This window comes from Quercus robur, chromosome 11, assembly GCF_932294415.1.
Source record: "Quercus robur chromosome 11, dhQueRobu3.1, whole genome shotgun sequence".
In the NCBI taxonomy this organism is placed as follows: domain Eukaryota; kingdom Viridiplantae; phylum Streptophyta; class Magnoliopsida; order Fagales; family Fagaceae; genus Quercus; species Quercus robur.
In genome coordinates this window covers 46,389,217-46,415,805 of record NC_065544.1, presented here as the reverse complement: position 1 = coordinate 46,415,805, position 26,589 = coordinate 46,389,217, and the positions used below count along the sequence as shown (strand labels likewise).

Genomic DNA, 26,589 nt, shown 5'->3' with positions numbered 1-26,589 from the left:
GTCGCATAGAATATAAACCAAAAATCAGAGGGAATAAAAGTCTATAAATATTGCAAATTCTTATTAACGCCCAAGTCCAATTGGTCAATGATCATGCTTCTCATTATATAAGAAGAAATTGTTTTGTCTCTTAAAACTAAGATTGTGCTACTTGCCCAAAAATCAGAGGGAATAAAAGTATATAAATGCAAATTCTTATTAATGCCCTAGTCCAATTGATCAATGATCAATCAGAGGGAATAAAAGTATATAAATGCAAATTCTTGTTAATGCCCTAGTCCAATTGATCAATGATCATGCTTCTCCTTTTATGGGAAATTGTTTTGTCTCTTAAAACTAAAACTGTGTTACCTGCCCAAAAATCAGAGGGAATAAAAGTATATAAATGCAAATTCTTATTAATGCCCTAGTCCAATTGATCAATGATCATGCTTCTCATTTTATGGGAAGCAATTATTTTGTCTCTTAAATCTATGATTGTGCCACTTGCATCCTTTATGGGGAGAGTATTTATGTTTACCAGGAATTAATATATGTGCTTCCTGGTATACCTTTTTCTTATAATCAGTTCCAAGTTAGGACCAAAAAATAAAAAAAATTAAGTGTTAAATTGACGACCAGACATAAAATTTATTATGGTATTATTAATAAATTATGAGGAAGTCATTACAGTAAAAGAGAAGTGGTCATGGCAAACAAAAGGCTCTTTGAAAAGCCATGCCTAGTTTCTTCATTTGATATACTTGCACTACCTAAAGAAGTCAGAACTATTCTATTCTTCCATACAAATTGAATCATGAATATGGGCGACTTTTAAATCCAAGTCTCCCTATATATGTATATGTTGCTGAAATGTATTTGGAAACACTCAAAAATAGTGTATAATGGAGCCAAAGTAATTTGGAAGCTAGTGAAAATTTATGTCCCTACAATGATTAAGTGCTTGAAAAGTGATGAAAGGGATGTGTTGCGAATGGGAAAGATGTAGGGGCCAACCTTATAGCTCTTTGTAATATCTACAAGTGGCCTTGGTGAATAGGGTTTGAATCTTGTAATTTAATGCAAACAGAAATTGTGGAAGACATAAAACGTATTGTCATGTAATGCCCATTGTCGCACAGATTGCTTACTTGAGAGCAATATTTCAAACAAATGATTTTACTTTTTACATTTTTCTTTGACGAATGCAAAATGACCATACGGATTTCTGACTTGTGATGATGCTTGGTTAAGTAAAGGGTGAAGATCATATACTAATAGAAACTGTTGAGCACTTTGTTCTATACCATGATCATTGATTCAGATCAGAGAATAAGTTGGTGAAACCAAACCCACTATTTGGCTCACAGTGAGTTTACTGCGACGGTTTTGGTGATGCACAGTTCACTCAACTGTGCGTCGTCTATATCCAATTGCTTGCTTTTAAATTTTTTATTTTTTATTTATTTAATTTTAAGGAAGTTCTGTTATTTTTTGAGATACATATATAATTCTAATTAATCCTCATTTAAAAGAGTTGGGAGGGGGGTAACAACTATATAATACTACATGGAATTGGCTAATAAACTATGGCACACTCGAATGGTTTTATGCTTTCTAAATTGAATATGCTATGGTTCAACCTACTTGAGGGAGCACCTAGACTTTCCCATCCTTGTCTAGGCTCCTTTAAGTATTGGTTTCTCAAAGAGTAGAAAGGTATATCTATGGTCATAATCACTTTATATGATGGTACTTAGGAATTTTATTTAACAAGGACAAAAATGAATGGCAGTGAATGGAAGAATAATAGAGAAATGTAACATTATTAATTAATAGTTTATGTTGCATATTTGTTAAATATATTGTAAGTTGGAATATTTAGAAAGTGGATCAAACAAGAGTCCAATTGTGAAAGTGAGGAAAGGAAATTATGCATTAGTTCACTTGAGCAAGTGTTAAAGTGAAGCTCTTTGTTTGAAATTCTAATGAGTCCAATTGTGACAGTGAGGAAAGGCAATTCTGCATTAGTTACTTGAGCAAGTGTTAAGCGAAGCTCTTTGTTTGAAATTCTAATATATGAATTGTCTCAAGGGAGTTTCAAGCAAGATTGACATATGTTTTACTAACCAATTTAACATGATTTCATGTGCCTACTAGCTAAAATTGTTTTACTGCATGGAATTGGCTAATAAACTATGGTACTAGAAAAGTTTTATGCTTTCTAAATTGAGTATGTGTGGGTAGCGTAGGGGTACTGGTTCAACCTACACCTACTTGAGGGAGCACGAATGCTTTCCCATCCTTGTCTAGGCTTCTTTTAGGTATAGGTTTCTCAAAGAGTTGAAAGGTATATATGGTCATAATCACTTTATATGATGGCACTTAGGAATTTCATTAAACAAGTAGGAAAAAAAATCAATGGGAGTGAATGGAAGAATAGAGAAATGTAACATTATTAATAGTTTATGTTGCATATTTGTTAAATATATTGTAAGTTGTAATTTTATAAATTGGATTGTACAAGATTTTAATTGTGAAAGTGAGGAGAGACAATTTTGCATTAGTTCGCTTGAGTGAGTGTTAACTGTTAAGCGATGCTCTTTGTCTGAAATTCTAATGAGTTGGCTTGAGTGAGTTTTAGCTGAACTTCTCTATTTAGAAATTTTGATGAGCTGGCTCAAGCAAGGTTCAAGCAAGATTGACACGTGTTTTATTGACTAATTTAACATGATTTCATGTGCCTGATGGTTAGAATTGTTTCCAACTATTTTTTTGAAAGGGTATAACATTTGACTAGTGTCTTTTCATGGTGCCTACTAATTTGAAATCTTACTATATCTTTAAATAGAGGACAAGTTCAATTATTTTCCGCAAGATAAATATTATTTTTGCAGAACAAATTATAAAAAGAAGCTCTTGAGTATTTTTAGAATTCTTATATCTAGATACTCAAGTTTTGCATCTAGATACAGTGACTATACACCTCAAAACCTTATATTTTGTTATTCTCTTCTTCGCTATCCCTAATGGTTTAGAAATGGGAAGAGAACTTCTAATAATTTGTGTATGGAACTTCATGCAAACCTTAAGGATAGGGGCGGAACCCCACTTATCAATGGGGGGCCTTCCCAATGTATATATATTTTACAAATTTTTACAAGATTAAACCTTAAAATTAATAGTTGGCCCCTCCAAACAAATAAGAGCCCCTGTAAATAAAAAAAAATAGAAAAAAATAATTGAACAACTAATTGTTGTGTTTCAAAACATAGTTGTTAATTACAACAAACTATCCACCTTGTAACAAAAAATAGTACTACATTTTTTTAGTTTTTTTTTTTTCTCTTAATTGACAAGTTCTGATTATTGAGTTCAAATAGTAAGTTTTTAATAAAAGAAATTTCCTCTTGGAGTTATTTGATTTTATTTGGGACTAAGCCTTTTATTGTTGTTGTTGTTGTTAAGTTTCAAATTATCTGTCAATACTTGATTTAGACACAAACGTTAAATGAACAAAAAAAAAAAAAAAAAAATCTACACTGAGGATATTTTATGTTAGGGGGTGATAGTATTTCAAAAACAATTTTCTCTTGGATATATATACATGTAGGGACAAAGTTTGGTGCCCAAGCCCACACGATATGGAATCCTAGTAAAAAAAGCCCAATACAATGAATTTTGTAGAGTATGGGTCAAAGAACTAGGTTTAGATGAGTCAAACAGTGGTTTGCATGGGATTAAGGAACATCCAAACAGGAACAAAAGCTATTATGATGAAATGACCTCTGGTCCAAGGAGACTTAAAATTTTATTTATAAATACAGATCACTACATTAGGGTTCTTTTGCATGCTACAGTATTCTCCCCTCTTTTTTTCGTCCCCTCCTTATGGGGGCTTCTATACATTATATAGGCTTTTCCTGATCATCTGAACTTTACACTTGTTGATTATCCAAGCCCCCACTTGAGCACCTATTCCATCAGACACCCCTTTCAGTTCTTTGTGAGTTATGGTAACCAAGGTAACACTGTTCAAGGGTCTTCTCCACATTAATGCGGCCAGGAAAATAGCTGCAGTGCATTTAATGTGGTGGTGACAGCTTTTGCTTAGATATTTTGGGTTTTCTTCATTTTCATGTGTTCAGGGGGTGTGCTTCAGTGGTTTGAACATACCTCTGCTTCGGATTTTCATTGTCCGAGGAGGAGTTCCTCCTCGAACCCTCTTTCTTTGTCTCCCGTGATAAGGCTTATAACGTAGATCATCTAAGTCACGTTATCTCCTCGGACTCACTAGTGTCCTTGAACGGCCCAAGGCCCAACTCGTTATTTTGGGCCATAGACCCCACGATACATATATATATATATATATATTTGAAGCCAAAAACCCCACAATACATATATATATATATATATATATAAATATATATTTTTAATTTGGGACAAAGTTTTTTTGTTGTTATTGTTGTTGTTATTAAGTTTCCAATTGTTTGTCAATGCTTGATTTAGACTAATAATGTTGAATAAAAAAAGAAGAAGAAGATATTTAATGTTAAGGGCTGATAAACTCCAAAAATGAGAGATTTATAAAATTACGATTAAATAGTGGTACATTCTTGTATATATTGATTGCAAAATAGATAATTTGTGTATACTCATTAAAGTTTATAAAGATGATAATTTCATTTCTATTCTATTCTATTCTATTTTATATATATACACATTAATATGTAGTTTTCTAAATGTATGTATGTATCGATATGTAATTCTGCCCTCAAACCAAATAAAGAACATTTTTGCTAAAAAAAGAAATACATGGGAAACCAATGGGCCTGGGCCTCCTTTAAGGTTAACTTGTCGATTAAGGCTCCATTGATTGGACTCCCAGCGTCTGCATATATCGTCCAATCGGCCGAATAAATGTCAAAGCATCCAGGCCTAGAATCGTTTTTTACAGCCCAAGATTTAGGAAGAGGCCCAAATATGTTAAAGCCCATTCAACAAAGCCCACAAAAAATTTCTGGCGGGAAACTCACTCCCTCTTCCCGCCATTTCTTCTTCCTAACCAAAATCACTTTCCGTTCTCACCTTCCAATCTTTCACTCACTCTCTCATTTCTCTGTCTCTCTCTCTAGCAATGGCTTCTGATTCCTCTCCCGCCAATTTCAACGGTAAGCTCTCTCTCAAAATTTGTGTTTTGTAGTTTGTACATATATTTCATTGAATCTCATTTGATGTCAATTTTGCCCCAATTTTCACAGGACCGACCTCTCCCGATGACTCCTACTCTAGCCCAATCGGCAACACCTTCTCATCCCCCGGCGACGCCAGGCGGCGGAGCCGTCGCCGATCTACCACTCCTTCGGCATTTGCAACGCCGCCGCCGAACCAATCCCGATTCGCCACCTCGGATGCAAACCCAGCCCTAACTCCAACCCCTTCTTCTCGCCGCGGTGGCCGGCGTGGAGGGAGAAGAGCTACTTCAACCACTCCTGTTAATGCCGCCGCCACTCCCACTTCCACCGACGACGCGCCGGCCTCCTCCGAGGGCGGTGAGGGCTACGACGCCGACGATGCTCGGCCGACGTTTGTTTGGGGCACGAATATAAGCGTGGAGGATGTGAACGAGGCGATTTATCGGTTTCTGAAGCATTTCCGGGACAGTTCCACGGCGTCTCAGTCGGAAGATGGGTTGCTCAGGGAAGGGAAGTATGAGATTGCGATCAAAAGGGTCATTGAAATTGAGGGAGAATCGCTCGATGTCAATGCACGCGACGTGTTTGATTATGATCCTGACTTGTACACCAAGATGGTTAGGTACCCACTCGAAGTGCTCGCGATTTTCGACATTGTTTTGATGAACATGGTGGGGCGAATTAACCCCTTGTTTGAAAAGCACATTCAAACTAGGATTTTCAATCTCAAGAGCTCCACTTCAATGAGAAATCTTAACCCATCTGGTTAGTTCTCTCTTTTTGCTTCTTATACATTTTTTAAAAATCCATATTTGACTTTTAGGATATTTGTACTGATTCGGGTTGTGTTTTGATTAGATGTTGAGAGGATGGTATCTCTAAAGGGTATGATTATTCGAAGTAGCTCGATAATTCCCGAGATTCGGGAAGCTATATTTAGGTGCCTTGTGTGTGGTTACTACTCAGACCCCGTTGTTATAAATAGAGGTAATTTCAATTGGGATGCTGTGATTGTTGGTTAAATTTGTGTCATACTAATTGTTTTTATTGAAATGAATGTATTTAGTAGTTGTTGACTAGTGAGTTTTATCAGGACAAATAACTGAACCCAAGATATGCTTGAAGGAGGAGTGTCAAGCTAGGGACTCCATGACACTGGTTCACAACCGATGCAGGTAAATCATAGCTTGTACACTGTATGAATATTGTAATCAACTCCTGCTTGTAACAAATTTTCACTTATTTTATCTTTTGCTGATGTCTGTAGTTCATAGAAGATTCTTTATCAACAAAGTTATTATTTTTATGCATTTTAATTTCTGCTGGGAAGGGATATTTGATGTTCATTGAAGTCTCCATTTTTATTGTTGCTTGCTGTTAATATAGCTAACATATATGAAAGGATACTGTACAGAATCTGATATTATTTGAGGTGTTTAATTAGTCTGTCCATCTCTTGGGAACTCAACTTTCCAAACAGTATAGGTCTCCTTCTTTGGCTCTGAATTCTGATATCAATTTCTCCAAACCCCTTTTATAAATTAGCTTTTTGCTAGAATGCTCTATATGGTTGTGGTTTCTTATATAAACCATTGAGTTTTATAGACTTTTGTGTGCGTGGTTTTAAGCTGGCATTGAATCACTTACAATTAATCAATTGGAAGTGCGTGTAGCCCAACTGAAGATGAAGTTCAAATCCTTGTATAAGTTTTAATAGCGGCTGAATAGAGTCCACATTTGAATTCCCTCATTCTAGTTTCAGGAAGCTCATGTCAGGTCAGTAGTTGGGAAACAACTTAAGCCATATTCTAGTCTTATCAATCAAGTCAAAGCGCCCAACTATCCGTATGGAGAGTTAGATAAACTTTATTAGGATAAATTGATTCAAGTTCTTCCACAAATGGCTTTCATGGACTTGGTTATTGAATTCTGTATTGTTTCAAACATATGAAATCATGATCAACTGGTTCTGCTTCCAATTTCAGGTTTACAGATAAGCAGATTGTGAGGCTTCAGGAAACCCCTGATGAGATCCCTGAAGGAGGAACACCACATACAGTGAGCTTGTTGATGCATGACAAGTTGGTAGACACTGGAAAGCCAGGTGACAGAGTTGAGGTAATACTACATCGTAACATGTTGATCTCAAGAAGAATCCTCACTTTTTTTGTATATCCGATTAATGAGTTCCTCTCTTTGCATTAGGTTACTGGGATTTACAGGGCTATGACTGTTAGAGTTGGACCAGCACAGAGGACTGTAAAGTCATTATTTAAGGCATGCGTACCACTTTGCCCTCCGTTAAATATAATGGTTGTGAATTATTTTGTTTGAATGTAACAATATTTTTCTTTTGATTACAGACTTATATTGATTGTCTTCATATAAAGAAAACTGACAAGTCAAGAATGCTGGCAGAGGATCCCACCATGGATGTTGACAATCCAACAGGCAGAAATGTGGAAGATATCTCTTTTGACGAAGAGAAGGTATATCATTTTGTGCTTTTTTATTCTCCTCTGGCATAGGTTTAGTATCTATTGCCTTTTTCACTGACATCCTTGTTCATGTTGAAGGTGGAGCAATTGAAAGAACTGTCAAAACTGCCTGATATATATGATAGACTAACCAGGTCGTTGGCACCAAACATCTGGGAGCTAGATGACGTGAAGAAAGGCCTTCTCTGTCAGGTAATTACATAGATTGACTCACTGATTCACAATTTCTTGTTGATAGATAAGCTAATTTTGTAATTTTTTCCTTTTTCTTGGTAATGTTTGTGATCCTATATGAGCTATTTTTGTGCAGCTTTTTGGTGGAAATGCTTTGAAGTTGGCATCTGGTGCTAGCTTCCGTGGAGACATCAATATCCTTCTTGTTGGTGATCCTGGAACCAGCAAGTCCCAGCTGCTGCAGTACATACACAAGCTATCACCCCGTGGCATTTACACCAGTGGGAGGGGAAGCTCTGCTGTTGGGTTGACTGCTTATGTTGCCAAAGATCCTGAAACAGGGGAAACTGTATGATCCTATGTTATGCGATTCTTAAGCTATTTTGTAGAAATATGTGAAACCATAGGATTTTGATTTTTTTTTTAATCACTCTTTAGGTTCTGGAGAGTGGAGCCTTAGTTTTAAGTGACAGGGGCATTTGCTGCATTGATGAATTTGACAAAATGTCTGACAATGCAAGGAGCATGTTACACGAGGTTGGTTATATTAGCCTTTTTCCACTCAATTGCATGAGGTTGGTTATAGGATTGTATTTTACTTTTGGCAGAATATGGCATTCCACAAGAATGGGATGCTAAGCAGCATTGGTAGTTATTACTTTATATTTTGACCTGATTAATGCACTCCATGACTCTTCTGTTTGTCATCCATGCACTGTACTTTTTACATTCTGTCTTTAATTCTACTTCAATTCTCCCAGGTTATGGAACAACAAACCGTGTCAATAGCTAAGGCAGGAATTATTGCATCCCTTAATGCTAGGACTTCAGTATTGGCTTGTGCAAATCCAAGTGGTTCCCGCTATAATCCTCGCTTGTCTGTGATTGACAATATACACCTTCCTCCTACCTTATTATCCAGGTGAGAAGATACCGTCGTCATGCTAAGAAACTAGAATAACATCATAGGTATGAGGCATACTAAGTGGCCCTAAATATTTTGTTGCTATGGGATTGTCTTTGTGTGTCTAGTCTGAGTAAATTTGTCGTTGCTGTAACTAAAATTGTTGAATTGGTTGTGTTTTTACGCGGAATAAACTGTAATCCCATAAATACCACACCCATGATGGGTTGGACCCCAAATCTCCAGTTTGAAAGGAAAAGAATCGCATTATAATGCCATCAAGATAGCTTTACATTTGGTGTGATCAATTGGTGTGGCTATTGTTGACTAGAACTACACTATTTGTAATGCTTTCTCAGGTTCGATTTGATTTACTTACTTCTTGATAAGGCTGATGAGCAGACAGATAGGCGCCTTGCCAAGCATATTGTTGCATTGCACTTTGAGAATCCTGAGGTTTGAAGAACCCATGCCATCTTCCTTGTTTAGGAATCAATTTTCAATTGTTTCTTGTTCATCTGTAAAATTTCCTTTCTCTATTTGCAGAGTTTAGAACAGGATGTCTTGGACCTTTCTACGTTAACTACATATGTGAGCTATGCCCGGAAACATATTCACCCGCAGTTATCTGATGAAGCCGCCGAAGAGTTGACTCAAGGGTATGTTGAGCTGAGGAGGAGAGGAAATTTCCCAGGAAGTAGCAAAAAGGTAAACAGTTCTGACATGGTTCCTAATGGGAATCTCATGTTTACTTGCTCAAATAAAATTGATAAATTAAGCTTTCTTGTATAATATGACCATGTTCTCCCTATCCAGACAATTTCTTAAACCTGTACAAGATTCTATATTTAACAGCACATAGCCGGTAGTATGAATAATTAACATATGATAAAGCAAAGTATTGATGGACATTTATATGCATTCTTTTTCCCATCATATGATGCCTTTTCTCTAAATATGAATTTCCTTACTGATTTTTTCCCCTAATTTACTTACTACAAAATTTATAATGATTTTAGCTTTGTATGTCTTTCTATCATGCATTTCCACATAAACTCTTGCGTCTGACATCAGAAATGTACTTATTTTAAAACTTGTTTTATATTTGTCATATGTTCCTGGATTGGACAAATTCAACAGGTGATAACAGCAACACCTAGGCAGATTGAGAGTTTGATACGCCTTAGTGAAGCCCTTGCTCGAATTCGATTCTCAGAATGGGTTAGTAGTGCTTGCTTTGTGTATTGGCTGTGTACAGTATGTTCATTGAGATTAAAATTCATATATATCATGATGCATGCAGGTTGAAAAGAGTGATGTAATGGAGGCATTTCGGCTTCTGGAAGTTGCAATGCAACAGTCAGCAACAGATCACTCTACTGGTAGCTATTCAGTAGCACTTAAGAATACAAAAATCCCCCTACCTGATTATGTTACACTCAGTCAAATAAATCTTAATGATGTGTTTCTCCAAATTTTTTCTTTCAAGGAACCATTGACATGGATCTTATCACTACGGGAGTTTCGGCGAGTGAAAGGATGAGACGAGAGAATGTATTATCAGCAATTCGCAGCATTATTATGGAGAAGATGCAGCTTGGGGGGCCCTCAATGCGCTTGTTGGAGGTGTGCAAAATCATCATATTTAATTAATTAATTTATTTTTATATGCTATATCACAACCAATGCCTAAATGTGCTTAATTTGACCTGTAGTTGCTGGAAGAGTTGAAGAAGCAGAGCCCTGGCCCTGAAGTTCACCTCCATGATGTAAGTTTATAGCTCTCTATCTCTCTCTGTCACGTGCATTTGCGTGCAGGCATACACACACTCAAAACAGTTTCAGCGAATGATCATGCTGATGGTTACATTTTTTTCCGTGTAAATCTTCAGCTTAGGAATGCAGTTTCAACTCTCGCAAGTGAGGGATTTGTATCTCTCCATGGTGACACTGTGAAAAGAGTATGAGGGGGAGGGGAAGAACTGGTGTTGGTTGTTGAGATTGATATGCCAGAGCTACAATGTCCAGGCTGACCCGCTTTCTGTAACTACATTCAAATCCGTAGACCCCAATTTGGCTACACGAGGAGTATGCTAAAATGAAGTTTCAAGGTCTGGTGTGATGCTTGTATATGCTTTTTGTAGTTCCTACCTTTTAGTTGAGTGTACTAATCTTTCCATTGATATTAACTTACCATAAGTATTACTCTATATGTCTCCACCAAGCATTTAAACTTTGGTGTTTTAATTTCACTAGAAATAGGTAAATTCTGTGCTATTGTGACACTTGCATGGAGGAATGTATGGTGTGCAACCTAATGTCTTTGTAGATGAGAACGGGGAATGAGATCTGTAATGAACTCTCGAACAAAATTCTGTGCATCCATTGCATACACCAAGTCTATTACCGCAATAATTTCCACAACTTTAACCACAATCTGTCTACGTGGCGAGTTGTAAGTGGTGGAAAAAAATGGTGGGGCCATAATTCCACCCCTCACAAATCACCACATGGATAATTTGTGGCAAAGTTGTGAATTACTTTGATAGGGATTATGGATGGTATTTTACAATCCCAGCAGGTCCTTGCTGAACCCAAATCATATTTCACTTTCAACACAAGTGGGAATGTGGTTTTATATGAGGGCACAGGATTTACACTGGGGCTCACCTTAATGCGATAGAAAAGTGTAGTATATACTGGCTATATTGAATAATGTCTCAACCTGTGCAATTGGGCACAATATTCCTTTTCTTGTCAAGAGACCAATATGTAAGATGCAGCACACGGCATATAATAAATCCCCTTGACTAAAGTGTCATTGAAAAAGTTAAGGAAAAGAGAATTTGCTTTTTGTAAAAATTGAATTGAGAACTGAACAAAGTTAAAATGCCTAGAATAACGAAGTTTCGGTTAACAATATGTCGGCATCTAACTTCTTGTTTTGGACTCTTTGTGGTAAGGCTCAACTTCGGCGAACTTTCATGCTTTCACACAGCCAATACAAAAAAGACAGCCAAATTGTTTATATGTGGATGTTATAATTAACCAAGTTCGATATTTGCCTTAATAAGGAGCACCAAACTGTTGAACCAAAAATTACTACGAGAATCTCATTCAGTCATTTTCGAGGCTACACATCTGGGTGCAACTATGTCCAATTTCGAGCCAACACGTTCCTATAACAGATGCAGTGACTTTGTCACGGGCTCCCGACAAAGCCTTTTTTATTTTTATTTTTGGGATGGAAAAGACATAAGTGTATAGACACCTCCTTCTGCTTTCAACTGAATTGTTTAGGGATCAAATTTTTGCTCCTCTGCATATACTTGTATTTGTCAAATTAATTAGAAAATTTTGAAACTAATGAAAATTAATTAAATAAATTTTGAATTACAACTAACACCCTATTTTAAACACTTTCCTTCCATTAAAAGAAAAACTACAGTGAGATACATGCCCATTTTTGGCTTTGGGCTCACTTCTTTTCCCTTTTTTTGTGTGTGTGTGGAGGTAGTTTCAATCTATGCGAGGTTAATTCTACCAAGATATCAATTGGTTTTTGGTTTAGGTAGAAATTAAACTCCAAACGTCAAATCTTTTATTCGATGACAATAGACTTCACTAATTTAACTAAACTTTTAATTATGTCTTTCTATGGTGATCGGTAATCATATTATATTAAAAAAAAACAAATGGATTTAAAAGGAAATAACAGTTCAACTACTTTAGGGAAAGAATACTTTCCTTACTGCCTTTTGCCGAAAGAAAAAATACAAACTAGAAACACTTCAAAAAAAAAAAAAAAACACTTAAATTAGTATAAATAGAATTTTAAGGAAAAAAAAAATAGAGATGCTTAATAAATATAATCAAATATAATAATATAAGGAAAAATAAAATCCAGAAAAGAAAAAGGCCCAAAAAAAATATATATAAAATATTAGAAAGGGATGTGGATGCTTGTGGCGCTAAAGATCAAGAAAGCCAAAAAACAATCTCATTTCTCTCGTGACGGAGATCGATCTAAATATTAATTTATCATTTCAATCAGACTACGGAAATCAGTGTGTGTGTTTCTCTGTGACTCTCACTGCGAGCGAGAGCGAGAGAGAGAAAAATGGGCGAGGTTCGAGGAGGAGGATGTTGCCCGCCGATGAATCTGTTCAGGTCGGAGCCGATGCAATTGGTTCAGCTCATCATTCCCATGGAGTCCGCTCACGTCACCGTCTCCTATCTCGGCGACCTTGGCCTCCTTCAATTCAAAGATGTGCGTACTCTCTCTCTCTCTAATGGCTTATTTTTCAATTTTGCGTGGTGATTTTCGGTTTGGATGAACCCTAGCTTGATTTTTGCATATGTGAATAGCTATAATTGAGCTCCGATTAGCGGTGATATTTTGCTGTTAGATTTTTGAATCGACGTGATTGTGATCGATTGATCGAGGAGTGAGTTTGGTTTGCGTTAATGTTATCGGAATTTTGGTACGAGTTAATTTAGCGCAGTTTGAAGTGGCATTCGGTTCAAAAAATAGTTTGATTTTAATTTTGTGCGAATGTGTTGGAAATCATTGTTTGTTTTAGTTGCTGATTTATTTATTTATTTATTTAATTTTTTGGTTATGCATATGAAAATATCTACAATTGAATTCCGATTAGTGATGATGCTTTGCCGTTATGATAGATTTTTTGCTGAACTTTTTAAAATTTTTGATTGATTGAGGAGCGAGTGTTTGGTTGTGAAAATAGTTATCGGAGTCTAGTATGAAGTGAAATTCAGCTTAATAGTTTGATTTTAATTCTGTGCGAATGAATCGGAAATCGTTGTTTGTTTTAATTGCTGAGGACAATCTAATTAATGCTTTAACTTCAAAAATGACAATGATGCTATTTCTAGGTTTTATAATACATTTAGCAGCGCAAGAAAGTGGTTATTGGTGTAATTAGCTTCAGGAATATCCATTATATCAGGTCCTTGGTAATCACTATGTTACACATTTTGAGTTGGGAGCCTTTTGAGGCTTGAGATATAGGATCCGAGTAGAAATAGAGGCTCGATACTGTTAAGCTTATGAAGGATGACATAAGGAAGTTCTGTTGAAGTATAAACATGATATCCTTTGTATATTTATGTACTATAGATACTTAAAATTATGATATATTGCTTTGAGAAACTTTTCTTTATGTTATATTCCCCACACTTAATAATTCTGATGCTTTGATTCTTTCAGCTCAATGCCGATAAGAGCCCATTTCAGCGGACTTATGCTGCTCAGGTAATGGATTTTTGTTCCATGTAGGCAATCACATTATCTACTTGCACTCATTGTATTGCTTGCCCCTGTAAATTTCTATATACACTGGAATTGAAGTTATAATGCATAGCAAAAATTGAATATGTTTATGCTGTGGATTCTTATATATTTAAAATTATTATGGAGTATGATACTATTTGCTTCCTAGTGAACCCCATACATGTGGGTGTTTTCAGTGATTCCTCTAGCTGAAACTAATAGAGAGTGGAAAGCTTCAGCTCATCTTCGCTGTTGGGATTGGTCATGATTATCAGTTCTTTGTTTGTAAAAATCTGTGGCTTGATAGGTTATAATGGAAGTTTAATAAGATACTTCTAAAAGTCTCCTCTTTTGTCAAATTGTGAAATTGATGTCTTTAAGAAGCACTAACATCCCATTCTTGAGCTAATACAAAATCTTTATGATTATCAAATAAATAAAACTCCTGTATTTTAAAGATGTTAGCCTCCCTTTTTTTTCAAATGTGAACGTACGGTCATTATGTTTGCTAATTCTTTTTGCATATGAAGATAAAAAAATCTGGGGAGATGGCGCGCAGATTACGTTTTTTCAAGGACCAAATGCTGAAGACAGGTTTTTCTCCAAAAAAGTCTGCAACACAAGCTGATATCAATATTGATGATTTAGAGGTATATTGATATTTCCACTACTTGGCTTAAAATGGTTTTGGTATTGTACTTTAATTTTTTTATTTGGCCATGTGCCAGGTAAAACTTGCTGAAATTGAGGCAGAGCTGGTCGAAATAAATGCAAATGGTGAGAAGTTGCAACGTGCTTATAATGAACTAGTAGAATATAAGCTTGTTCTTCAGAAGGTACAGTTTATTTTTCTGTATAAATCGGTTTGTTAAGGCTTAAGATGGAAATTCGATTTCCTAATGTTTTATCCAAGAATTAAGGCTTGATTGGCTGTGTTTTTGTTTGTGAGATTGAAAACAAAAGGTTGTTATTTGTTATTCTTAAAATAAAAAATCTGTTTGGAAAAAAAAATTAAGTTCTCACTTTGACCTTGTTGGTTTCCTTCCTTTGATGCCACTGCAAAGTGGCAGTGATTTGACCTGTGGGGGGATGCTTGGTGGCGGGGCATGGGTTTGTAGTGGCATGGATTTGATCAATTTCAGTGTGGGCAGCTATTGGAGGCGATATGGGTGTTTGGAGTTGTGTGTTTCTTTGATTAGGTTGGACGGTGGCAGATTTGGTGGCAACCATGAGCATTGTAGGTGGTTTTGCCATCATGGGTTTATGGGTTTTGGGTGACCAATCAACCACCATCAAACAATTTTCAAGTGGTGGCCAAAAATCACCATATAGGATCAGGTGAGGGTGGGAGTGAGTGAGAGAGAACCAGCATTGGTTAAAGTATGTCAGGAGGGGGTTGGAACTTTGGGAATCACGGCGTCCTATGGAACCTAGCAAAACCTCTACCAATTCCACAATCCAACCTCTCCTGACATCCTCCCCACCTTAGGTAGACTTCAACCACATGCCGCCTCCTGTTGTGGCCACACCAGCCAGACCAATCCCTTAGTCAAAACAGCCAACAACTACAATCTAAAGAAACCCAAAAAATTGATGAAGGGGTTAATCCGGATTCCAATGTTGGTTTGTCTTATTTACAAGTTTGCCACCTTGTTTTCATTTTGTTCTTGACAACAGGTGAAACTATTCTGCACAGTGATTTTTAATTGCCAGTTTTTAAAAACTGAAAATAGAAAACACCCAACAAAGTTGCAAACTGTTTTAAATTGTTTTTTTTTCAACACAGAAAACGCTTTCAAAAACTGTTGGTCTATCATAGAACAAAAAGGTTAGTTATAAGGATGGATGCAACCTGGTATGATGAAGTTAGTCACTAAAGCAAGGAAAAAAAAAAGATAAAAATCGGTAAAGGGCTTCTGAATCAATAATTGAAATGAGTTGATGTGCCTGCTGATCTGTGAAAAGTTTCGTTAGATAATTGTTGAGTCACTTATTGAAGTAGCATTAGCTGCTGACCTTAGGGTCACATTGCTGGTTTATGAGAGTTATGTATACCTTGCCTCAAAAAGAAAAAAAGTAAATCTATTCAAGCAACACGGTTGAGGCTTGTAATTGTTATTGATTTTCCAATGGCATAAGACATGCATTGTGTACATTCCCTGACTTCATGGGCTGCAATTCATAAAAGTACAAACAAAGACGCACACAGATATTCCTTGTACCATAAATTATTGTAATCATGTAGGTCTTGTGACTGCCCACTTTGGCATGCATACACTGACTGAGGTGCATGAAGCTCTTGAGTCTTAAATTTTTAGATGTCCTAAGTATTAAACGCTCCATGTTTTAGTCAATTAACAACTTTCATTAAATATGCCGATTAGCAATTAGTGATTAGGCAGAATTCAGAATTCAGTTATTTCTCACTTTATTTTGTTTCTTTCATAGGATGTTTATCCTTGTGATGTAAAGCTATAACATGACAATCAAATAAATGAAATATTATTTTGTTTCAGGCTAGTGAGTTTTTTCACTCAGCTCGTAGCAGCGCCGCGGAACAACAGAGTGAGTATGCATCACGTCAAATTGGTGAAGAATCCTTGGATACACCTTTATTATTGGAGCAGGTACAAGCTTAAATTGCTGGTTTATCTTCTTAGCACTAGCTGCAGCTTGTTTTACCTCAGTGTAATTAATTTTTGATTGGCTATTGTGAAGGAAATGTCAACTGATTCATCAAAGCAAGTTAAGTTGGGGTTCATCACAGGCCTTGTTCCTAGGCAAAAGTATATGGCATTTGAGAGGATTCTTTTCCGTGCTACTAGGGGTAATGTTTTTCTTAGGCAGGCTGTAGTTGAGGACCCTGTGACTGATCCTATTTCTGGTGAGAAGGTGAGTAAAAAAAATTTCCCTCGAAATGTCCAATTCTAGTAAAGATGGGAGGCAAGTAATTATTATTGTTTGTAAGGATAACAATCTCTTGAAGCTTGTTATCTTGGATGCACCTAAAAATTATTATCTAAGCTTTTCTTATATATTGGTATTGTGCCTAACCCTGACAAGTCTGTTGAGGATCCATAGTCGATTCCAAAATTTTGGGACTAAGGCTTGGTTGTTGCTATAATATTATGCCCTTGCATTGCATGATCAGTTTAATGCATGTAAGATCAAGTTTTTCTTATATATTGGTATTGTGCCTAAAAATTATTTTATAATTGTTTATTAAATAATTTAGTATAATTATGAAACTCCTTTTAAATTTATTGAGGGGGGATCTTATAAAAACCATGTTGTTGGATGAAAATAGTTGGAGACTGAAGTTGAAAGCTTTGTGGCTAAGTGAGCGTAATAAAACTAATTTCCTCCAACAGCATGGTTTTAGTTAATAGTGACTCATTAAGGGCGTGAATTGAGGATGATTTAAAATGTTTCTGGTTTTAATTAAGACTTAATAAATTTAGGGTTTAATTTGAAATACCCCAAACTATAAGGAAAAATGCAATTTACCAAAGTCTTTAATAAAGGTTAGCAACTTGGCACAAAGATAAAATAGTCACTTGGCACAACCTTGGCCATAGGACCTAACTTTTATTATATAATATATGATATGATTTCTTTGTACCAGCTGCATTCTTGTGCAACTGTTGGAGTATTGGTTGGTAGTTTTGACTAGTCATACTGGTTAAGTTGTAAGTTGTAGGGGCAGTTGCTAGTTCCAGCTACATAGGGCATTTCTAGACAATGCTCGTTTGTATGATATTGGTTAAGTAGTAAGTTGTAGAGGCAGATGCTAGTTCCAGCTACATATTGCAGTTTTAGATAAATGATCTTTTATCCCATTTATATAAAAACATACTTCCAGACCAGATGTATTGGTCTCATCTATGGGTCCATTTGTTTCAGTTTTCAACTTTGTATATTCTTTGTATCATCATGAATGCATGCAGATATATAAGGACATAACCATGGTCACCCGTGGTGTATGTTGGGTGGATGATTTTCTCAATCTTGAACTTCAGGCTGGCCGTTCTGAGCTATGCTCATTACAAGAGGGAAAGGCTAGTATTGGTGAGGGCTATAATCGGTGTTTATGAACATGATCCTAGAATGAATGTCAATGAGAGCTTTGGAATATCAAAGCAAAAGTGATTCCTTTAGTTTCATACTCTGTTGTTTATCACAATCTGATTGTGTAGCAAATTTCCTTCTATCTTGCTCTAGAAGAGAGATGAAAGGAAAGGGAAAAGATAGTGAGAGACTAATGGTGCTCAGGATGAATGCAATGCCCTTTCCTTTTTTGTTTGAATGCAATGTTTACACTAGTTATTTGTACATGAATATGTGTTTCTAAGGCCTAAGGAAAATTCAGATGCTCACTGATGCAATAGCCTATCTCACTCGTTCACAAGCATGTGTAAACACAAACTTTACAAATGTGATGGTTACTGTTTCAGCTTGTTTATTCTCTCTCCCTCTCTTTTTTTTTTGGAATTTCAGCTTGTGTATACATGTCATATAGTCTATTAGCTTTTTCATAAGTTGTCATGCAATCTATGAGCATTTTACCTGAAATCATTATTTAACCTTGCTGTTAATTTTGCCTATTAATTTAGTTTTCTATACACTTAGATTTCCCTCTCTAACTTGTATATGTCTTTATTCAGGTTGAGAAAAATGTATTTGTAGTTTTCTACTCTGGAGAAAGAGCAAAGAACAAAATTCTAAAAATATGTGAAGCTTTTGGAGCAAATCGCTATCCTTTCAGTGAGGACTTGAACAAACAAGATCACTTGGTCACTGAGGTATGTCTTTATTTTTATTGGGTTAGTTGATATCATAATGTGGTAGATTGCTGTCCTTTCACGTCGAAAATTTCTCTCCAGCCAATTAATTCATGGTTTCTATTGATTTATTTTTTGTATGATTTGTTTCCTGGTTTGTCTTGTCTTCATGCATGGAATGAGAATCAACTTGGAATTTGAGACAGATTAATATCAGTGGGTGAAATGTGATAGTCCTTCATTATCAGATGAATGATAATTTGATTCTCTGATATAATTTGTTAATCAATCAGACACTGCATGATGAACTCTGTATCCCAGCTGCACCAATTATCTTGCCAAATGAATCTAATTAACAAAAGTCTTTTCTGACATGTGATAGACTTCTTTTGATGTGTAAATAGTAAGGGCTAAACATGTGATAGATTTAGTGGGTTTGGTAATTTGGTTAGACTTATATGGGAATCTGTGTTGTAACATGTAAGTTACCCTAGTGCTGATCAACTGTATGGTAGCATGGATTAAGGCATGAATCTTGAAATTGTGGTTTTTTCTTGACTTTCTGAGTAGCAGACCCAAGTTCTTAGATCTTAGTTGGAAAAGTTTTTGGCGTATATGAAAGTTGTGGAGGTTGGATAGATAATCTGGTATACCTGAATTTCCACCATTTTTGCTGTAGGCTTGTGTTCACCTTCACTGATAAAGCCTTTCTACTTTAGTCACAAGTACTTGGGAATGAGAAATAAGAAAAGATAAAATTGGTAAACAAAAAGTAGTGACTGAATTTAGTAGTGTTCAATTGTTTGTTTAGAAAATTGGAGCTGATAAATAGGTCTAACATCTGACTAGGCTTGTTTGTGTGGTTCTCTTGATGGAGTCATGACATGACTTTGTCCTTGCCATTTGGATCAATGTGCTCATCCTTTGATCATCACACACCCAAAAATTTTAGATGGTCCTTGTCATAGCTGTTGGTCCCCCGTTTAGTAATCACCTATCCAAGATTGTGGACCATCCTTGTCTTGGCAGTTGGCTTGGTCCAGGTTTTTTTATGCCTAGAACAGTATAGTGGACGAGTAGTAAACGCTGTAGTGGGTTCTCGAGCACTATAATGATTGGACATGAGCAGGTTGTATAATTTTCTACGCTTACCAGCTTGCTTGATTTCTAAGAACATGACATGTTTCCCCAGGTGTCATGTATCATTGTATTGGCATGCTTGCCTATAAATCTGGAAACCTTTTTCTTTGTCTGTGTATTGTACCTGCCATTAGAGGTTTCCTGTTTCTTGTTACTCAATCTCTGAACTAGTCCTGGCTTTTGATATGCTTTTTTAATTAATGGAAATGAAAATTTGTATGTGCATATAACACATTGGGTCTTCAAGGCTTGATCTGTCATATTTCATACATTGATATGGGCTCAACTTTGTAACCATTTTAAGTTCAGGTTTCAGGGAGACTCTCAGAGCTGAAGACTACTATAGATGTTGGACTGCTGCAACGGGACAATTTGTTACAGACTATTGGAGATCAATTTGAGCAGTGGGAGTTTTTGGTATATCTGAATCATATTGTTATACTCAGTGAAGTTTATGCACTGTGTAGATAATTAAATAATTTGGTGTTTGCTACATTGCAATACTTTTGGTTATTTAACAATGTTTCTTAAAATTCGTGAAGGTGAGAAAGGAGAAATCTATATATCACACCCTGAACATGCTTAGCCTTGATGTGACAAGAAAGTGTCTTGTTGCTGAGGGTTGGAGTCCTGTTTTTGGAACAAAACTGGTATTCTTCTCCTTCTGTTACATCAGCATCAAACAAACTTTTCAGCTATGATATACAGGTTACATCTTTTATCTAGATACTCAAACATGGCTGGCTTGACTTTTGCAGATCCAGGATGCATTGCAGAGGGCATCATTTGACTCTAACTCCCAAGTTGGAGCAATTTTCCAGGTTTTGCAAACAAAGGAATTACCACCTACCTATTTTCGGACAAACAAATTCACTTCTCCTTTCCAAGAAATTGTTGATGCATATGGGTGGGTATCTCTCTAACATTGTGTTCACTTCTACTATATCAATGGTTGAAAATTGTTGTTGATGATTGAAAGATGTGGAGTGAATGCTAAGTGCCTGCTTGCATAAATGCCTCTAGCCACATGCTACTATGAAGTTAAACATAATCTGAACTTTGACTACACCTTTTTAGAACGTCCATATGTGGTGGACAAAATTTAACATGTAATAGATTAGTTAGTGTAGACACAGCTTTCCTCCAAGTAGTTAGACCAAAGTATTTCAATTAAGCCATTCTAGTTCCAATAAAACAATTAGGCCCTTATAAATTTGTAAGTGCTTCAATGTAGCATCCACAAGTTAAACTGGACAAATTTTGTGCTTTGACTATCATCTGATGATCTTATGCATATTTTCACAAGCTTATCATCAAATTTACTTCTGATATTTGTATTCCATATATTTTGGTTGAAACTTCAGCCACAAATTGGTTCTTTGGGAGATGAATTTGTAAATTGGGAGAATAAATGAAATTAGAGTTGAAGGGATCAAATTGAAATTTTGGTCAAACTTGAAGGGGGCAGAGTATATTAAAAACTATTAATTGCTTCCTCAACAATTTTTCTTTATTCTGCTAGCAGAAGTGCCTATGAACTCTAGCTCAAATGGCACCTCTTCCTCTTGTAAGAGCATGGTGGAGGGTGAAGTTGTGTGTTCAAGACCTGGGTGTATGTAAATTGCCACACCAGCCCCCAAAAAAAAAAAATCCCTGGCAGAAGCAATTATCATTCGGGTCAAATTTTGGGAAACTTTTACATGTTTTGATTTCATTTTTTATCCACCATAGCCACTTCTCTCTACTAAAGTAATTTAAATGAGATGATAGCTCTAATAATAGGAAAAAACATATATCTGTAATTTGTCCTTTTTTTTGGCGTGGTATATAGTATTGCACTTATTCACATGGTAACTATTTATGAGGGACACATTTGTAGACTTAATAAATCTAATATACACATAAATGGAACAATTAACGTAGGAGTTCTAGATTTACATATAATGATAAAATATGTTATTTGATGTAAATGCAGGGTGGCTAAATATCAAGAAGCAAATCCTACTGTATACACTATTGTTACATTCCCGTTTCTTTTTGCTGTCATGTTTGGTGATTGGGGGCACGGAATATGCTTATTACTTGCAACCTTATTTCTAATAATCAGGGAGAAGAAATTTTCCAGTCAGGTAATCTTTAGAATTGTGTTGTGATACTTTAATATTTATATATTAAAATGCAAAACAGTATTATAAGATTGTACCATTCCAGCATTTTATTTCCCCTACCTTCATAGTTGCATTACTCTATGCCTTTTCTATATCAAGTAAATATATATTCTTCTTTCTGTAATAATGGCTCAGTATTATGCCCATCCTTCTGTTATTTTGTAGATAATATGCTTACACCCAGGAACCTGCACAAACCAATTTGATAATCATTTTTTTGCCCTGGGTCTGTTAATTGCAGTTACACTCTTTACGTATAGGGTCATCACACTTGGACAGAAATTTTGGCAATAAGCGGAATTTTAATGTCTTAATTATATTATGGACTTTGCTGATATTGCTTTTATCAACAACCACATCCTCTCCCCTTACCTGTACATATTGATTTACACAGGAATGCCCTGGTTTCTGGAAAAAAAATCCTTCTCATTTCATGCTTGCTAGACTTTTGTTTCTATTCATATTTATACTTGTATCAAGTTTCCTTGATTATATCTGGAACTTGCTGAATAAACATACGCTATTGCTAATGAACGTTTTAGCATGGTTTAGTGGGATTAAGCGAGTATTAATTAATAGAACTATGCTAAAATGAGTTTTATACCTCCAGCAAGGTAACAACTAAGAAAAATTGTAATGGCAATGTCTTGTTAATGAAAACCTGTGAAGTCAAGTATGTATATGCAGTGAATGAAAATAAAAATATCTGTAGATGGTGAAGGATTTATTTTGCGCTTGTTAAAAAGCATTCATCCTGCAAGATTTTTATTTGGATATTTTTCTGGTGTACAAACTTCTGCAAACTAAAAGTTGAGTATGCAGTTCTTTTATTATATGTTAAAATTTCTTTGTGGTATAATCTAATTAAATCATTGTTCTGCTCATTTGCAGAAGCTTGGAGACATCATGGAAATGATGTTTGGTGGTCGTTATTGTATTTTGATGATGGCACTCTTCTCAATCTACACAGGTTTGATCTATAATGAATTCTTCTCGGTCCCATTTGAGCTGTTTGCTCCCTCCGCGTATGCATGTCGTGATCTTTCTTGTAGGCAAGTGGCTAAACTCTTGGGCACATTGTACTGTGTGATTTTGTATCTTTTAAATTATATTTGATAGTCTAATCGGCTTTGCCCCTTTCTTTTTGGCAGAGATTCTACTACCATGGGCTTGATTAAGGTGCGTCCCACTTACCCATTTGGTGTAGATCCTGTATGGCATGGGTCCCGCAGTGAGCTGCCATTCCTGAACTCATTGAAGATGAAAATGTCAATCCTTCTTGGGGTAGCCCAGATGAACCTTGGAATCATACTAAGCTATTGCAATGCCAAATTCTTTCGGAATGGCGTGAATGTCTGGTAATATTCTGCCATTCTGGTTTTTTGCATGCTTGAGCATTTTCAAGCTTTTCAAGAGCTATCAGATTCATTAATGTGTGTACATCACATATTATTTTCAATTCTTAACTAACATATGCAATATCTGATTATTGAATTATAACTTAATTGTACATAACATATTATTTTCAATTCTTTCAGCTTGCTGTTAATTTTAACTTACACAGCTGCATTATTCCAGGTTCCAATTTATTCCCCAGCTGATTTTCTTAAACAGTTTGTTTGGCTACCTGTCCCTTCTTATCCTTGTGAAGTGGTCCACTGGTTCTAAAGCTGACCTATACCATGTAATGATATACATGTTCCTAAGTCCCACTGATGATCTGGGCGAAAACCAGCTTTTTGCTGGCCAGAAGACACTGCAGGTTGCCTCTCATTTTATTCTATGTTTAAATTCATTTTCTTTGAAAACCACATGTGGTTGTTCCTTATTGTACTTTGATTTTTTCCATTACCAGCTTGTGCTACTATTACTGGCCTTTGTTGCTGTACCCTGGATGCTAATTCCAAAGCCTTTTATTTTGAAGAAGCAACACCAAGACGTATGCTTTTAGTTTTCTTATATTCCTGTTACCGTTTCTCTTGCCCAATATGATCATAGTATTATTTTTGTCTATATTTCCTATGGTTCTGATTTTTGAGTTGCTTCAGAGGCATCAAGGCCACTCCTACACACCGCTTGAGAGCTCAGAGGACAACTTTCAATTGGGGGCAAATCATGATTCCCATGATCACGAGGAGTTTGAGTTCAGTGAAGTTTTTGTACACCAACTCATACATACCATAGAATTTGTGCTTGGATCAGTCTCAAATACAGCTTCTTATCTTCGTCTATGGGCACTAAGGTATGCTGCTACAAACTTGAATTTATATTCCAATCTCAGCTCTCGTTCAAATGCATCTGTGATTTTGCATTACTATATATTGTTAGGTTGTGAAAACAAACCTTATTGTCCTTATCATGAGCTTTCTTCTTTTTGATCAGTTTAAGACTTTTTGTGTATTTCTATACAAAGTCAGGTTATTATGGCAGCGACCTGATTGTCCCTATCATGAGTTCCTCCTTTTTGGCCCAATTCAAGACTCTTGTTTATAACATGCAAATAAAACCTTGTCTTCTACACCATGGTGATCCTCCTGGCAAAATCTAATTAAAAAATGGCTAGCATGTGATCCTTGTAGAAGATCCAGCTTCTTGACCCACTCAAGCTGTGAAACTTCCTGATTCATCCATTTAAGTCAAGGATGGGCTCCTTCCCTTTTTTGTACAAGGGGCCTTACTCTATCGAATGGTGGGGCACAATGCACAACTCTTGGTGTGTGCTGTATCTCCTTATATTTAGAAGAGCACATGACATCTACCAAGAGGTGCTGTGGTAGCTTTTTCCAGTGTTTACTGCCAATGGGCTCTATCACAAATTGCACTTCCTCTCTCCGTGTGAATGGGTTGGGGTGAAATCATGGGTTCAATACTGGCTGTATACATAAAAATAATTAAAACAAAAGTGATAATTGCACAATTGTTTGGTTCTTAAACCCTGTTGTGCACGGGGTTCAAGTGATAGCATCGTGGTAATGGTATCCTTTGCGATATCTCATTCTCATGTCTATGTTTCAAACTCCACCTCCCCATCCCGCACCATCTACTTAAAAAAAAAAAAACACCAAACCCTTGTTGCATATGTCTTGTTCAAATTTGAAATCATGGGAACCAATTGAACCTTTCCCGTGGTATGTTATTCACACAAAAGGTATAACTGTCAGTAGCCAATAAATTATATTTGCATGTTTGTTTCATATTTATAAGTAGAGACTAATTATGCATGTGACATGCTTCATATTTGTAAGGGGATCTAATCATGCATTTGGTCTTGTTTCTTCAATTTGTACAGTCTTGCGCACTCGGAGTTGTCGAGCGTGTTCTATGATAAACTTCTAATGCTTGCTTGGGGGTATGTCAATTACTTTCATAATTAAAAGGCCCTTAGAAACAGTTTATTTTTGGAATGTAGAGAATTGACCACTGGGTACTAATGTTAAACACACCCTATCAGGGTTCATTTTTCATTTCCTTCATTTTGATCACCCAGTGGATTATTCCCTACATTCAGCATTAGGACTGCCAAGGAATCAGGCCTGAGTTAGCATTCTTACTGCATAAGTAATTGAGGAAGTGAACAAAATAATAATGCTTCCATATATGTCACAGGTACAACAATGTAATTATCCTTATAGTGGGCATCATCGTCTTCGTTTGCGCCACTGTTGGGGTGTTGCTAGTGATGGAAACTCTCAGTGCTTTTCTACATGCTTTGCGACTTCACTGGGTGGAGTTCCAAAACAAGTTTTATGAAGGAGATGGTTACAAGTTCTATCCATTCTCATTTGCATGGACTGGTGATGAAGATGAATTGAGTCTTTGAATCGAATCTTAGGCACTGCAGGCCAAAAACAATGTAGTCGAGTGTGCATAATTATGGGTTATGTTGATTCTTTCATTTGGACATGACAAGGTGAGCTGCACCTTGAACGGGGTTTCGTAGAAGTTTTTTTTGTGGTGAGCAGCACCCAATCTGGTTGTTGTTTATTTGTTACTGGAAGGAATAAGCAGTTCATTGTTAGGCCAGAGGCTTGGTATGTAATAGCTGTTGCGGGCATGTGTAATAATAAGAATATTTAAACATCTTTTTATTTATAGCTATTATTATTTATAAAAAGAAAAAAAAAAAAACGTAGTGCGTGATGTTGCTGGTCAGGGTGGTTTCTATGTTAAGCTTGTGTGCGTTTGAATTTGAATGAGAAATTAATACTAAATCTGTTGACATAATATCTTTCTTTAGCATGGTTCATTGATAATGGAACCAATTGATACACGTGATTTAAGTGAACGTGATAGTGATGATGAGTAGACAGTTTCAAGGATATTGAATCATATGTCAAAATAAGTGGTCATTAGTTTAGGTGATTTTGATTTACACATGACAAACATGATGCGCTAATTAGTTAATGTGATTTTTTTGTGAATCGTGTTAGAAGACCAATTACATGCCCTCATGACAA

General features: G+C 36.1%; 2 protein-coding genes across 2 annotated transcripts; both read left to right on the top strand.

Annotated features, from left to right (window-relative positions):
• Nucleotides 1-5,018: 5,018 nt before the first annotated feature.
• LOC126705909 (DNA replication licensing factor MCM4) lies at nucleotides 5,019-11,131 on the top strand. Its single transcript, XM_050405130.1, has 18 exons — nucleotides 5,019-5,150; nucleotides 5,241-5,939; nucleotides 6,033-6,161; nucleotides 6,268-6,349; nucleotides 7,160-7,292; nucleotides 7,380-7,451; nucleotides 7,538-7,663; nucleotides 7,751-7,864; nucleotides 7,983-8,195; nucleotides 8,285-8,383; nucleotides 8,608-8,768; nucleotides 9,110-9,206; nucleotides 9,297-9,458; nucleotides 9,891-9,971; nucleotides 10,054-10,132; nucleotides 10,240-10,376; nucleotides 10,466-10,519; nucleotides 10,643-11,131. Exons 1-18 carry the CDS (start codon nucleotides 5,117-5,119, stop codon nucleotides 10,715-10,717), a joined length of 2,547 nt encoding a protein of 848 aa, XP_050261087.1. The 5' UTR covers nucleotides 5,019-5,116; the 3' UTR covers nucleotides 10,718-11,131.
• Nucleotides 11,132-12,719: 1,588 nt separating this feature from the next.
• On the top strand, nucleotides 12,720-26,284 carry LOC126707475 (V-type proton ATPase subunit a3-like). Its single transcript, XM_050407131.1, has 18 exons — nucleotides 12,720-13,020; nucleotides 13,981-14,025; nucleotides 14,574-14,693; nucleotides 14,772-14,879; nucleotides 16,560-16,670; nucleotides 16,762-16,935; nucleotides 18,708-18,845; nucleotides 20,274-20,381; nucleotides 20,507-20,614; nucleotides 20,723-20,871; nucleotides 21,940-22,093; nucleotides 23,024-23,184; nucleotides 23,284-23,490; nucleotides 23,711-23,894; nucleotides 23,988-24,071; nucleotides 24,181-24,374; nucleotides 25,422-25,481; nucleotides 25,739-26,284. Exons 1-18 carry the CDS (start codon nucleotides 12,871-12,873, stop codon nucleotides 25,950-25,952), a joined length of 2,469 nt encoding a protein of 822 aa, XP_050263088.1. The 5' UTR covers nucleotides 12,720-12,870; the 3' UTR covers nucleotides 25,953-26,284.
• Nucleotides 26,285-26,589: the final 305 nt, after the last annotated feature.